The sequence below is a fragment of the Nerophis ophidion genome, linkage group LG01, assembly GCF_033978795.1.
Source record: "Nerophis ophidion isolate RoL-2023_Sa linkage group LG01, RoL_Noph_v1.0, whole genome shotgun sequence".
NCBI classification, from domain to species: Eukaryota; Metazoa; Chordata; class Actinopteri; order Syngnathiformes; family Syngnathidae; genus Nerophis; species Nerophis ophidion.
The window spans coordinates 30970332-30986936 of NC_084611.1; the positions used below are offsets into that span (position 1 = coordinate 30970332).

Here is a 16605-nt window from a genome sequence, read left to right on the forward strand (position 1 = left end):
AGGAAGAATTCATTCCCAAGAAAAACAGCAGGGGGTCAATTGTCTGGCGGTGGTTTGGCTTCAAGCGGGAATATGTTGAACAGACAACCGTAATTTGTCAAGTGTGGGGCAAAAGCGTTGCTACAAAAAGTACCATTACTGCTAATATGTAGCATCAATTGAAAAGTGATCTGCTATAGAATGAAGAGTGCTAGAAACTCTGCATGTCAAGATCTCCATTCGGTGCCACACCAACAAAATGCCGAGGCAACCATTTCCACATCAACACCGTATGAAAAAAATAGTCAACAACAGAAGGAGATAATTTACCTAGCACATAGCGAAGGACATACACTACTTGGTTTCCTATTATGCAGCTCATTTTTACTTGACACTTATTGAAATATCATGTGTGACATCTTGCACAAAAGTGCACTTTATTTGTTTTAAACTATTGTAGTGGCGTTCTGTACAAAAAGTGAACTTTAATTTAGTGTTATTTTGATATGTCATCTTAGTGACATCATGCACAAAAGTGCTCTAATAGCTTGTTTTAAAATGTCTCTGACAATCTTGCACTTTCTGTTTTGGGGGGGGGGGGGTGCTGGAGCCTAGTTAGAGATAGATATTGTTGTTTCTTCCTTTTTTGGAGTGATTTTCAGTTTGTCCACATTTTGCGAAACCTTTTTGCCTGGTTGTTGAAGTTTATAGCCGTTGTTGTATTGCCCTGACTAAAGAGGTGGAAAGTGAACTTTTCAAAATAAAAGCCTGCTGGATTATTCCCACCTCTGCATCTGAGTCCTATTTTTGACAGTGTCCCGACAGTATATTTCTTATATGAGAATTCCAGTTAAATTTGTCTTCTATTATAACACCCAAAAATAGAGACGTCCGATAACATCGGACTGCCGATATTATCGGCCGATAAATGTTTTAAAACGTATTATGATCGGTATCGGTTTTAAAAAAGTAAAATTTATGACTTTTTAAAACGCTGCTGTACGGAATGGTACACGGACCTTAAAGGCACTGCCTTTGCGTGCCGGCCCAATCACATAATATCTATGGCTTTTCACACACACAAGTGAATGCAATGCATACTTGGTCATCAGCCATACAGGTAACACTGAGGGTGGCCGTATAAACAACTTTAACACTGTTACAAATATGCGCCACACTGTGAAGCCACACCAAACAAGAATGACAAACACATTTCGGGAGAACATCCGCACCGTAACACAACAGAACAACTACCCAGAACCCATTGCAGCACAAACTCTTCCGGGACGCTACAATATACACCCCCACGCTACCCCCTACTCCACCCACCTCAACCTCCTCATGCTCTCTCAGGGAGAGCATGTCCAAAATTCCAAGCTGCTGTTTTGAGGCATTTAAAAAAAAAAATGCACTTTATGACTTCAATAATAAATATGGCAGTGCCATGTTGGCATTTTTTTCCGTAACTTGAGTTGATTTATTTTGGTAAAACCTTGTTACATTGTTTAATGCATCCAGCGGGGCATCACAACAAAATTAGGCATAATAATGTGTTAATTCCACGACTGTATATATTGGTATCGGTAATTAAGAGTTGGACAATATCGGGGCATCGGCAAAGAAGCCATTATCGGACATCTCGAGCTGTAACATAACGTGTGGAAAAAGTGAAGGGCTGTAAATCATTTCTGGATGCACCGTAAGCTCTTATGTGCTTTCTCTATATTTTTCTCAGTGAGTGACGGGATGAAAAGAAAGGCCCGAACATCAAAGCCGCGCAAGGATCAGTTAGTCCGAGCGGCGCCGGATCACCGAGAGAAGTCTCCAAAGACACCGAGCGGATCCGCACTGATCTCTGAATTTTCGGAAGCGTGCACTCTTGTCGTTTCCCATCGCTACCTTTTGTCCTTCTTTCCTCCTCCTGAGTAGACCCCGTCTGTCATAAAAGAAGAAGATCTGTTTTGGCTGAGCTGGCTGCCTCGCAGGTTACAGGAAGCCAAAGAGAGAGAGGGAGAGCTTCTCTGACTCGTCCTCCAGCGAGCGCAGGGATTCTGGGCCCTCTTTTATCCTTCTCTTATTTGCATGCTGATGAAAATGCATGAGGGATGGGGCAAAGCAGGATGAGGGGGTTTAACGTGGATAAAGCCAGCCTGAGACAGAGGGAACAGTTTGTATCCACTTGTAAGGAACGCTATTTTACGGTGCGCTTGTGTAAGACCGGCGGAAGGCGTCTTTGATCAACCCGAGCGTTCCTCGACCCGCCCATTCTCCGCCGTGACTGAAAATACAGAAAAGGAAGCCATGATGATGATGATGATGATGGACACACTCACCGTCCCACTCTGTTGGTATGTTGCCTTCCATGTATTCAAACTCAGCCGGATTGAAGGCCTGCACCATCCTCTTGGCATGGACATGCCTCCCTGGAACAAAAAAAAAGATGAGCGGGGAGACGAGATGATGCAAAGCAGCACAAACAACGATACACACACACACACACACACTACACAAAGCCCCCCTCTCCCCGTGGTACACACACATAAATACACGGAGGAATGACAGCGCTGTGACAGGCCATGGATGATTACCTCGTGGCCCCCGGGCCCTTCTCCTCAGATCTCGCTGAGTGGCTCCAAATCTGGGCTAAGCCTTTATGCAAATGAGGCTGCCTTTCACCCGACCCCTCCCTTCCGCCGCCGAACTCCACCAATGGCGGCGCTGCGGCTAACAATGCCCTCCAAAATCAACATCAAGCCGAGCGGGGAGACAAAAGAGGTCAGATATCACAGAGAACAGGGGGAGGCGCGAGCCCGCGTGGAATATTAAGCGCCGGTTTTTGCGTACCCGCGGACAGGCGCCGGGCTCGCTCGCACCAATTATTTTGGTGGAAATCCCGCTGATTAGACAAGTTTGTGCTGGCTGCACAATGACAGGGAAAGGGGATTGGCGAAAGGGGTTGGGATGAAAGAAAACGCCACAACGTGTGTACCGGCGCTTTGTTTTCTCCCAGCAGGTAAAGTGTCCAGCGATAACTGTGAGAAATGATGGCGGGGGGGGGAAGTAAGAGCAGGGCGCCATGGGGAGGGAGAGAGAGAGAGAGAGTGATGATGCATGGCAAACATGGCAAGGAGGAGGAGAAATGGATGGGCAAGGAAAACAACATGCTCCAGAACACAGACTATCTGTCAGGATTCCATCAGCGCTGACTTGACGTGGACAAATGGAGGCGAGCGCCAGCATGCAAAATGATGGCCCAAACGTTCACGCTGCCGCCATGACAGATAGCTGTGGCGAGTAGGATAACTCAACGTATATCTTTAGCATCCTTCCCGCCAAGAAGTACGGTGTTTTTTTTTTTCTTCGTATGTGACAAAAAAAAAAAAAGTTAAAATACACGTGGTGTGGCGAAATTATTCTCTGTTTTCGACCCATCACCCTTACCATGAATTGATTAACGTGGACCCCGACTTAAAGGCCTACTGAAATCCACTACTACCCATCACGCAGTCCGATAGTTTGTATATCAATGATGAAATATTAACATTGCAACACATGCCAATACGGCTTTTTTAGTTTACAAAATTACAATTTTAAATTTCCTGGTAGTTTTGTCTTGAAAACGTCGTGTAATGATGACATGTACGCAATACGTCACGGGTTTTTAGGAAGTATGAGCGCTGCGCACACACACAGCTAAAAGTCGTCTCTTTTAACCGCATAATTACTCAGTATTTTGGAGATCTATGTTGCTGAATCTTTTGCAATTTGTTAAATTAATATTGGAAAAGTCACAGTAGAAAGATGGAGTTGGGAAGCTTTAGCCTTTAGCCACACAAACACACGGTGATTCCTTGTTTAAAATTCCCAGAGGTGAAACTTTACTATGGATCAGAGCGCGGTCAAGCGAACGTGAATCACGACCAAATGTCAACCAGCAGGTTTCGGTGAGAAAATTGTTTAAAATTCCCAGAGGTGAAACTTTACTATGGATCAGAGCGCGGTCAAGCGAACGTGAATCACGACCAAATGTCAACCAGCAGGTTTCGGTGAGAAAATTGTGGTTAAAAAGTCGCTTCTTACCGGAGAAAAGCTGAGCTTGTGCCGCCCATAGCTGCCGTCGACTCCTTTGAGACATTGCCGTCAAGACACCGTGGAAACACCCCTCCGACTATCAGGTAATATTAAACTCACTAAAACACCAGCAACACAATAGAAAGATAAGGGATTTCCCAGAATTATCCTAGTAAATGTGTCTAAAAACATCCGAATCTGTCCGTCGCTATCAATATCCTCAAACACAAATCTTTCATCCTCGCTCAAATCAATGGGGAAATTGTCGTTTTCTCGGTCCGAATAGCACTTTTTGTTGGAGACTCCCATTAAAATCAATGTGAAAATGTGAGGAGCCACCGACATGTGACATCATCCTCTGCGACTTCTGGTAGAGGCAGGAAATCTATATTAGCACCGACAGTTGCGAACTTTATCGTGGATGTTCTCTACTAAATCCTTTCAGCAAAAATATGGCAATATCGCAAAATGATCAAGTATGACACATAGAATGGACCTGCTATCCCCGTTCAAATAAGAAAATCTAATTTCAGTAGGCCTTTAAACAGATTGAAATACTTATTGGGGTGTTACCATCCATCCATCCATTTCCTACTGCTTGTTCCGTTCGGGGTCGCGGGGGGTGCTGGAGCCTATCTCAGCTGCATTCGGGCAGAAGGAGGGGTACACCCTGGACAAGTCGCCACCTCATCACAGGGCCAACACAGATAGACAGACAACATTCACACTCACATTCACACACTAGGGACCATTTAGTGTTGCCAATCAACCTATCCCCAGGTGCATGTCTTTGGAGGTGGGAGTAAGCCGGAGTACCCGGAGGGAACTCACGCAGTCACGGGGAAAACATGCAAACTCCACACAGAAAGAGCCCAAGCCCGGTGTCAAGCAAAATAAGTGCTCGCTGCGAAATAAGTGCCCAAGCGTGTCGGGGCATATATTTAGCGCCTTAAGAGCGAAATATATGCCCACCCTATTGTATACAGTGTGTATGGGACGGCTTGCCAAATAATTGCCCCTGTGGATTTGCGGATATTGTTAGCTAAAAGAAAAAACGTATCATACCAAAGTTACTGTAATACATATTGTCTTAGGCTATTAAATATGGAGAAACGGCAGGATGAAACAAATAAGATCAGTAGTTTTAATTTTGGTGAGTTAAGCTTTTAAAAATATTGGACGGTCTCTTTTTCACTACGCACACGTTGGTTTGTCAATGACACCGCCCTGCCAAAAAACTCCCCCCCCCCGAGTACTTATTTCGGCTGGGCACAAATTTGGCTTGACACCGGGATTGAACTCAGGAGTACTCAGGACCTTCGTATGGTGAGGCACATGCAGTAACCCCTGTTACACAGTACTATATACATATATACATACAAACCCCGTTTCCATATGAGTTGGCAAATTGTGTTAGATGTAAATATAAACGGAATACAATGGCTTGCAAATCATTTTTAACCCATATTCTGTTAAATATGCTACAAAGACCACATATTTGATGTTCAAACTGATAAACATTTTTTTTTTTTTGCAAATAATCATTAACTTTAGAATTTGATGCCAGCAACACGTGACAAAGAAGTTGGGAAAGGTGGCAATAAATACTGGTAAAGTTGAGGAATGCTCATCAAACACTTATTTGGAACATCCCACAGGTGTGCAGGCTAATTGGGAACAGGTGTGTGCCATGATTGGGTGTAAAAACAGCTTCCCAAAAATGCTCAGTCTTTCACAAGAAAGGATGGGGCGAGGTACACCCCTTTGTCCACAACTGTGTGAGCAAATAGTCAAACAATTTAAGAACAAGAAATTTAGGGATTTCAACATCTACGGTCCATAATATCATCAAAAGGTTCAGAGAATCTGGAGAAATCACTCCACGTAAGGGGCATGGCCGGAAACCAACATTGAATGACCGTGACCTTCGATCCCTCAGACGGCACTGTATCTAAAAACGACATCAATCTCTAAAGGATATCACCACATGGGTTCAGGAACACTTCAGAAAACCACTGTCACTAAATACAGTTGGTCGCTACATCTGTAAGTGCAAGTTAAAGCTCTACTATGCAAAGCGAAAGCCATTTATCAACAACATCCAGAAACGCCGCCGGCTTCTCTGGGCCCGAGATCATCTAAGATGGACTGATGCAAAGTGGAAAAGTGTTCTGCGGTCTGACGAGTCCACATTTCCAATTGTTTTTGGAAATATTCGACACCGTGTCATCCGGACCACAGGGGAAGCGAACCATCTACACTGATATCGACGCAAAGTTCAAAAGCCAGCATCTGTGATGGTATGGGGGTGCATTAGTGCCCAAAGCATGGGTAACTTACACATCTGTGAAGGCACCATTAATGCTGAAAGGTACATACAGGTTTTGGAACAACATATGCTCCCATCTAGGTGCCGTCTTTTTCATGGACGCCCCTGCTTATTTCAGCAAGACAATGCCAAGCCACATTCAGCACGTGTTGCAACAGCGTGGCTTCGTAAAAAAAAGAGTGCGGGTACATTCTTGGCCCGCCTGCAGTCCAGACCTGTCTCCCATCGAGAATGTGTGGCGCATTATGAAGCGTAAAATACGACAGCGGAGACTCCGGACTGTTGAACGACTGAAGCTCTACATAAAACAAGAATGGGAAAGAATTCCACTTTCAAAGCTTCAACAGTTAGTTTCCTCAGTTCCCAAACATTTATTGAGTGTTGTTAAAAGAAAAGGTGATGTAACACAGTGTTGAACATACCCTTTCCCAACTACTTTGGCACATGTTGCAGCCATGAAATTCTAAGTCAATTATTATTTGCAAAAAAAAATGAAGTTTATGAGTTTGAAAATCAAATATCTTGTCTTTGTAGTGCATTCAATTGAATATGAGTTGAAAAGGATTTGCAATTATTGTATTCCATTTATTTTTACATATAACACAATTTCACAACTCATATGGAAACGGGGTTGTATATATATATATATATATATATATATATATATATATATATATATATATATATATATATATATATATATATATATATGATATCACGTCATCGATTGGAAAATGCATTTTTAGACAATGTGATTTGCCTGAGCGGCTAGGAGACTCTGAGAGTAACAAGCAACAAGCGGTAGAAAATGGATTAGAAAAGACAGATTTAAAAAAAAAAATTGCATTTTTTTTTTTTAACTTGGGACTTCCCGCCGGCCGGATCTCGAACGCTGGCGGGCTGGATTTGGCCCGCGGGCCGTAGTTTGGGCACCCCCGCCCTACATGGTACAGTAGCGGTAGGGCGGAATGAGTTGTTCAAATACACAGATACAGTAAAACCACAAGCTGAGCGAGATGATAGTTTACCGTTGTAAATCAAGACAACAAAAAAAGTTAGCCTTACGGTTTGGTAGTCGTGCTCAAAAAATCAATTCACATTCAAATCGCCATTTTTAGTTTTTCCGATTCTAAATAGATTCATCAATTATCCAAAATTGATTAAATAAAATACACATTTGGTTGAAACACATTCAACAACTATTATTGATACTGTTACGATTTGTAGAATCTTACTTAAATGTATTGTATTTGTATGTCATCTCAATTGTTTTGTTAATTCCCATCATAAGCATTTTAGCTTCTTTTATGAAGACGCTTTTTGAGTCAACATTGAGTCGTACGGACCAAAGAGGAGCTTTTGTAACCAGTGACCTGTTTAGAAATTTTTTTAGGTTAAGTAATATACCAAATAATATATTCTGAGAATCAGTCACGTGCGGTGAACTAAACACCAGGTGAGGCATACATACTTTTTTTTTCTTCTTTTTTTTTTAACTTAAATTCATATGTGCAGTTCTAGTCGTTGTTGATTTAGGTTGCACATTAGAGTAACAGGGGAAAAAAAGGGGGAGTTATTCGCTTTCATAAAAAGGTTATCATAATGATATTATGATATGATAAATAGGTCCAAAAACTATTTGGTAAAGTTGTCATTAAATACTTTTATGTCCCATTTGCTTTAAACAAAATAAATCAAGTATTGTGAGCGTATATTACCTTTCTGTATTTGTATCTGAAGCAGCAATAGCTATCCTCCATGAAAACATACTTTGTATGATTGCATTCATTTTGTCTTAAAGTCCAGTTTAGAGAATTATTTAATCTTGGATACAGTATATAATCCTCCATATTGGCAGAAACATTCATTGAATTAAATTTCATTACAAGAAATTAAACAATATTTTTGCATCTGACAAAAAAAACCCACAAACGTTGGCTTACTCTAATAAAAATGCCATGTTTGTTATAAATACAAATAAAAAAAAAAAGAAAGGAAAAAAAATTCTGGCTTCCGCTGGAGAGACCTGTGTCTGCTAGCTTGAGCGCGCCCACTTCTCTCAATGTGGCGAGTCAGAGTACTGCTGAGGCATTGAACTGCAAGTTGACAATATAGTGCCCCCTACCTTGAGGCAGAGGTACTTGCTGCCTCAAGACCTGCCTTTTCCACGTAGCAACAAGTATGTGCCCCCTCGCACGCACGCCCAATACACACTGTGTGTAGCCGTGGAGGCACCGCCAAGTGTCTACCTCACTTCTCATCGCTGCATTGTTTTAAACAGGACACATGGAATTTCCGCGATTTTGACCATGATGAAAATGATCAAAATATACAGGAACCACACCAAAATCCCATAGAAAGCATAAACCAAAAGAGAAATATTAAAACCTTTTTTATTTTATTACTTTGTTTCGGAACATCTCATTGTCAAGCCACCTGGTGGCAGGCGAGGCACTGCCTCACTTGCCTCCCCTGACAGCACGTCACTGCTGAGAATCATGTTGAATCAAGAATCGACTCTGAATCAAATCCTCACCCCAAGAATTGGAACAGAATTGTGAGGTGCCCATAGATTACCACCTCTACTGTTTGGTATGTTGTTCTACGATCCTATCAGCACATTAAAGGCCTACTGAAATGAGATTTTCTTATTCAAACGGGGATAGCAGGTCCATTCTATGTGTCATACTTGATCATTTTGCGATATTGCAATATTTTTGCAGAAAGGATTTAGTAGAGAACATCCACAATAAAGTTTGCAACTTTCGGTGCTTAGAGAAAAGCCCTGCCTCTACCGGAAGTCGCAGACGATGACGCCACATGTTGATGGCTCCTCATATATTCACATTGATTTTAATGGGAGCCTCCAACAAAAAGTGCTATTCGGACCGAGAAAACGACAATTTCCCCATTAATTTGAGCGAGGATGAAAGATTTGTGTTGGAGGATATTGATAGCGACGGACTAGAAAAAAACAAGTTAAAAAAAAACGCGATTGCATTTGGACGGATTCCGATGTTTTTAGACACATTTACTAGGATAATTTTTTGAAATCCCTTATCTTTCTATTGTGTTGCTAGTGTTTTAGTGAGTTTAACAGTACCTGATAGTCGGAGGGGTGTGTCCACGGGTGTCTTGACGCCAATGTCTCAGGGGAGTCGACGGCAGCTTTATGGGCGGCACAAGCTCAGCTTTTCTCCGGTAAGAAGCGACTTTTTACCACAATTTTCTCACCGGAACCTGCTGGTTGACATTTCGTCGTGATTCGTGTTCGCTTGATCGCCCTCTGATCCATAGTAAAGTTTCACCTCCAGGAATTTTAAACAAGTAATCACCGTGTGTTTGTGTGGCTAAAGGCTAAAGATTCCCAACTCCATCTCTCTACTTTGACTTCTCCAATATTATTGAACAAATTGCAAAAGTTTCAGCAACACGGAGATCCAAAATACTGTGTAATTATGCCGTTAAAGCAGACAACTTTTAGCTGTGTGTGCGCAGCGCTCATATTTCCTAAAAACCTGTGACGTCTTGCGTACACGTCATCATTACACGTTTTCAAGACGAAACCCCCGTGAAATTTAAAATTATAATTTAGTAAACTAAACCGACCTTATTGGCATGTGTTGCAATGTTAATATTTCATCATTGATGTATAAACTCTCAGACTGCGTGGTGGGTAGTAGTGGGTTTCAGTAGGCCTTTAAGTACAGTAGTAATCAGGTCAGCTAATTAGGCTGGTATCTGTCGTGATTCCCATTAGATCGTCTCTACAGGGCCTGGCCCGTCTGTACAGCTCCCGCCTCGATACGCAGGTCTGTAAAAAAAAACAACAAAAACACTTTCTTCCAAGAAATCAACTCCCACCTCGTCCATGTTTGCAGCAAACAAAAGGCGGCGTTCTCCAGGCACGGCGAACAAATACATTTAGCGGGTATGCTTATTACCGGTATACATTATCCATATTTGCAGTGGGTGCGGGTGGCGGCGGTACACAGGCCCCCACCAGAAACATGTCGGGCTCGTAAGCACCTTCGCCGACTACATCTCTTTCCTCGCCGACACGCTTTTCTCCCCGTCTCGTTACTTTTGCAGCGTGACTAAACCTTTTTCCACCGCTGCAGCCTTTATCCCCGGATTTGAATAACACATACAGTATGTACATATATTTAGGAAACACAGCTGATCCTCCCACCACATACACACTGAGATGGGAGGAGGAGGATAGACTAGGGGGTTGCACGGTTGGTAACCTCGCATCTAGGACAAATGCACAAAACACGCACTCAGGCATTGGTTGCAGAATGACGAATGGGAATGATGCAATGCAACACACTCATTGTTGAAATCGCTTATCCCCAAACTGTGGTGCATGTACGTCTTGTAGTACGCGGGGTCCATGTAGTGGTAGTCCAAAGTAGGGCTGGGCGATATATCGATATACTCCATATATCGCGGGTTTGTCTCTGTGCGATATAGTAAATTACTATATTGTGATATTGGAGTATATGTTCTCACGCAGTTGCTTTTAGCTGCGGGCATTACACTACAGGCGTTTCTCACTCATTGTTGTTTCTCCTTCTCACACAGACTTAAACAAGCTCACCTTCTTACATACGTCACATACATATGCGCCCTGGCGGAGCAGAGAGGTAGGGACATAGGTAATGTTAGCTGTGATGCTAGTGGTGAGGTACGAGTGGCAATACGAGAGAAAAAAAAGTGGGAATCTAGTAACAAATGAAGGAAGAAAAATTAATTCCCAAGAAAAACAGCAAGGGGGTCCATCATCTGGCGGTGGTTTGGCTTCAAGCGGGAATATGTCGAACTTACAACCGTAATTTGTCAAGTGTGGGGCAAAAGTGTTGCGACAAAAAGTAGCATTACTGCTAATTTGTAGCATAATTTGAAAAGTCACCCGCTAGAGAATAAGGAGTGCTTGAAACTCCGCATGTCAACATCTCCATTCAGTGCCACACCAACAAAATGCCGAGGCAACCATTTCCAGATCAACACCGTATGAAAAAAAATAGTCAACAACAGAAGGAGATAACGTCCGCAGTAAACTACCACATAGCAAAGGATTTGATTTCCTATTATGCAGCTCATTTTTATTTGACACTTATTGAAATATCTTGTGTGACATCATGCACAAAAGTGCGCTTTATTTGTTTTAAACTATTGTAGTTGTGTTCTGTACAAAAAGTGCACTTTAGTGTTTTGATATGTCATCTTAGTGACATCATGCACAAAAGTGTTTAAAATGTCTCTGCCAATCTTGCACTTTCTGTTTTGAAATGACATGAATGTTTGTGCCACTGCTTAATAACTGTTTAATAAGTACAGTTTTGGTCAATTGACTTAGTTGTGATTTCCTTGGCTGCATGAAAGTTTAAAATGAGCATATATTAATACAGTATGAAGAATTTTTTAATGTAGACACATAGAATCATCATACTGCTGTGATTATATGCATCAAGTGTTCGTTTAAGGCTAAGGCAAAATATCACGATATATATCGTGTATCGTAACATGGCCTAAAAATATCAAGATATTAAAAAAAAGGCCATATTGTCCAGCCCTACTCCAAAGAACCACTTGATTAAAGTTAAGTGTTGTATTTTCTCATATTCAAACACAGTGTTACTGTTTACACTGTGTATTTAATGAATACTGTAAATTATGGTTTATAAGCCGCTATTTTGTTCCAACGCTTTGAATCCAGCGGCTTATAAAACGGTGCAGCTAATAGTTAAAAAAAAAAAAAGCATTCATCCATTTTTCTACCGCTTGTCCCTTTCGGGGTAGCGGGGGGGATGATGGAGCCTATCTCAGCTGCATTAGGGTGGAAGGCGAGGTACACCCTGGACAAGTCGCTACCTCATCGCACGGCCAACACAGATAGACAGACAACATTCACACTCAATTTAGTGTTGCCAAAAAACCTATCCTCAACTTGTAAGTACTCGGTGATTGTACGCTGTTGAACATGCTCACCTTCTCGTAAAACCAATAATGCTACGACGTGACGACGACTGGGGGCGGGGGACCGGTGCTTTTTAGAGGCAGTGTAGTACAGAATATGATTCGTTCTATACCAATACCGGAATACCCTACAACCCTAGTACAAACCCCGTTTCCATATAAGTAGGGAAATTGCGTTTGATGTAAATATAATCGTAATACAATGATTTGCAAACCCTTTTCAACCCATATTCAATTGAATGCACTACAAAGACAAGATATTTGATGTTCAAACTCATAAACTTTACTTTTTTTGCAAATAATAATTAACTTAGAATTTCATGGCTGCAACACGTGCCAAAGTAGTTGGGAAAGGGCATGTTCACCACTGTGTTACATCACCTTTTCTTTTAACAACACTCAATAAACATTTGGGAACTGAGGAAACTGATTGTTGAAGCTTTGAAAGTGGAATTCTTTCCCATTCTTGTTCTATGTAGAGCTTCAGTCGTTCAACTGTCCAGGGTCTTCACTGTCGTATTTTACACTTCATAATGTGCCAGAAATTTTCGATGGGAGACAGGTCTGGACTGCAGGCGGGCCAGGAAAGTACCCGCACTCTTTTTTGTACGAAGCCACGCTGTTGTAACATGTGCTGAATGTGGCTTGGCATTGTCTTAATGAAATAAGACGGCGCTTAGATGGCAGCATATGTTGTTCCAAAACCTGTATGTACCTTTCAGCATTTATGGTGCCTTCCCAGATGTGAAAGTTACCCATGCCTTGGGCACTAATGCACCCCCATACCAATTTGAAATGTGGACTCGTGAGACCCCAGATCACTTTTCCACTTTGCATCAGTCCATCTTAGATAATCTCGCGCCCACAGAAACCGGCGGCGTTTCTGGATATTGTTGATGAATGGCTTTTGCTTTGCATAATAGAGCTTTATCTTGCACTTACAGATGTAGCAACAAACTGTATTTAGTGACAAAAAATATTTATCAGTTTGAACATCAAATATGTTGTATTTGTAGCATATTCAACTGAATATGGGTTGAAAATGATTGGCAAATCAGTGTGTTCCGTTTATATTTACATCTAACACAATTTCCCAACTCACATGGAAACGGGGTAGGTATAAACTTATGAGGAAGTAAGGTGTATATTTATTGGTACAGTAGCCGTCAAAAGTTTGGGGATGGTTTCCCAAGCCACAAAACTTTTGACTAGAAATATGTGTAAATGCATTATTATAAATAGTCCATGTCAGCCTAAGACTATAGGGATGTGCATGGTTTACATTTTAAAAGTTACTAGTACCAAATCGGTACCGGTAGTCTTAACTAGTACTTTGAAAAAAATGGAAACATACACAAATTTGACAAAACAACAAAAAACGTCACCTTAAAAAATAGGTAGAATATTCTTGTGTGCAGAAAAATATGTTTTTTTTTTGGAGTGAGAGATAAGAGACACCTCTCACTCTGCTGACAGTTGCGGCTGACACTGCAACCTTCGTCAAGAGCTGTCTCAGAGCTTCCTGCTGTGACGTGTCTAAAAACAGTTGGTCGGGTTGGGGAACTTTATTTTCGAAAGTTTCTCCCAGCCTTGGCATCGCCGATGAAGAACGGTGTCCCTTAAATGCAGAAGCATGCATGCCCAACCCCATGTCTGTTAATTGTATTGGTCCCTCGCCTCCTAATTTCTATATAAGGTGAAGTTGGGGAACATTATTTTGAAAGTATTCTGGCCTGGCAAGTAGTTTTTAGACATGTCACACCAGGACAAAGGCTGACAAAAAGGATAGTGTGCCAGCCGGAACTGTCAGCAGGTAAAAGTCGTTTCTCATTCAAAAAATGCAACACACAAAAATATTGTACCTTCAATGATATAAATAGAATGATAACTATGTAATACTAATACGTAACACAGGGAATGCAAAAAAAAAAAAATAACCTGTTTGAGTTGGTACGTTGATGCTCACAATTCCAGGGTTTGTGATTTTGGAATGCATCTTGCTTAGTTTTGCTTCAGTCAGCACGCTACATTACTTACAAAACGTTACTTGTACAAAATTACTGCCGAGCACTTCTGGCATTCATTTTAGCTCCAAACTGCGGCTCAGATAGAACCATCCTTTGTGATTACTACCGTTTGCATCAGCACCGGTGGCATAATGGAACCAAGTTCCGGTACCCATCCCTGCTTATAAGAATGACAAAACAATGATGGTCTTTTCCCTTGTTTTTTTTACCATATTTCTATTTTTGGTGATCGTTTTTTTTTTGGTAATATATTGTATATATAATATACACATAATATAAAATAATATATCAGTATATGTAATATACTGTACATATATTATGTAAATATTACGTATATATGCTATATTTTATATCGCTATATTTAGTGTATTTATACCTGCATTGTCCTTTCCATTCTTACACTTTCCATCATTGTAACTGAGCTACTGTGTGGAACAATTTCCCTTGTGGATCATTAAAAATTGTCTAAGTCAGTGGTTCTCAACCTTTTTTCAATGATGTACCCCCTGTGAACATTTTTTTAATTCAAGCACCCCCTAATCAGAACAAAGCATTTTTGGTTGAAAAAAAAAGAGATAAAGAAGTAAAATACAGCACTATGTCATCAGTTTCTGATTTATTAAAGTGTATATCAGTGCAAAATATTGCTCGTTTGTAGTGGTCTTTCTTGAACTATTTGGAAAAAAATAAATAAATAACTGAAAACTAAAAAAGTGATTCATTTATAAATAAAGATTTCTACACATAGAAGAAATCATCAACTTAAAGTGCCCTCTTTGGGGATTGTAATAGAGATCCATCTGGATTCATGAACTTAATTCTAAACATTTCTTCACAAAAAAAAAAAAAGAAATCTTTAACATTAATATTCATGGAACATGTCCACAAAAAAATCTAGCTGTCAACACTCAATATTGCATTGTTGCATTTCTTTTCAAAGTGTATGAACTTACATTCATATTTTGTTGAAGTATTTATATTTATAAAGGATTTTTGAATTGTTGATATTTTTAGAATATTTTTTTTAAATCTCACGTACCCCTTGGGATACCTTCAAGTACCCCCAGGGGTACGCGTACCCCCATTTGAGAACCACTGCTCTAAGTAATGTATTCTAAATGGATTAACAATAAAAATATTAAAATAATTACTTTTTATTCCTTATTTTTGTTCTTAACACTATGATACATTTATTTCCTAATTATTAATGATTTCATTCAATTAATTTCATAAAATTGTTTCTATTTTTTTTAATCCTGCATTTATTAGTTCCCTATAATTATTTATTTTAATGTGTACAATGAGTTTCTAACACCACGTACACAACACATGGAGGCTAACAGCAATATTAACAAGTATAATTTATATAATTTTTTATTTTTTTTAATTTAACGGGTGACTTTTACCTCATGTCCACAGTGAACTGGTATGAGTAAAAAAAAAAACGAACAGGACAAGAACAGAAAGTGTGTAGGCGCATGATGTGTTGTGTGGCTTTGTGTTTCCATTAATGGCCTGTGAGCTGCATTATATGTGAAACGCATTAAGTTGATGAAATCCCAACATTTCCTGTGCTGAACTTTAATTGTGAAAGCTTTTATAACAATTTAATGGAGGGCTTTTAGTGCATATTGTATGTAATAATATACTAGATATTGATTGCTATAAACTATGTATTTGTATTAGTGCTACATTACAATTGTAAAGCCTCACCCTAGTACATTTCCAAAATTAAATTTCTTTCTAAAATGTAAAATTAGGTATGGTAGTTAGACTTCGTGCTGGCCAAAATCCAGCTTTGATGTTAAAAAGCCCTTCTGGGAACATGTTTTGTAGCCTTAAAGGGCCCCTTTAAAGCTAACAAGACAACATTGGCATCTTTTTTAACAGCTGTGGACCTAAAATATTGTCTACATGTAAAATACCACCCAAAATAGACACAGTGGTGATTGTAGGCTTGTTTTCTAACACTGCACATTTTGGAACGCCCATTCTTAGCTCTACAATGTCAGCCTTCTGACGTCCCCTACAGAAGACTGGAAACAAATCTATGTAGAGTAGTATGTGTTTTGGAAGCGTCTTCATCCCGAATCAGCATATTTTCATGCAGAATTTGAAGGAATCATCAAATATGTCTGCCAGATGCAACTAAGACTCTGTCTACACTAAGTCGGATAACTCCTTACACCAACAATTATTTAGCCAAAGCCTCGTTTC

At 40.4% G+C, this 16605-nt stretch overlaps 1 protein-coding gene across 1 annotated transcript in view; it reads right to left on the reverse strand.

Annotated features, from left to right (window-relative positions):
* Positions 1 to 16605, reverse strand: part of ndufaf2 (NADH:ubiquinone oxidoreductase complex assembly factor 2) — a 71606-nt gene that overhangs the window by 7759 nt on the left and 47242 nt on the right. Inside the window, exon 2 of the mRNA XM_061900715.1 lies at positions 2313 to 2402. Coding sequence (XP_061756699.1) covers positions 2313 to 2402 — 90 coding nt within the window. The remainder of the gene's footprint in view (positions 1 to 2312; positions 2403 to 16605) is intronic.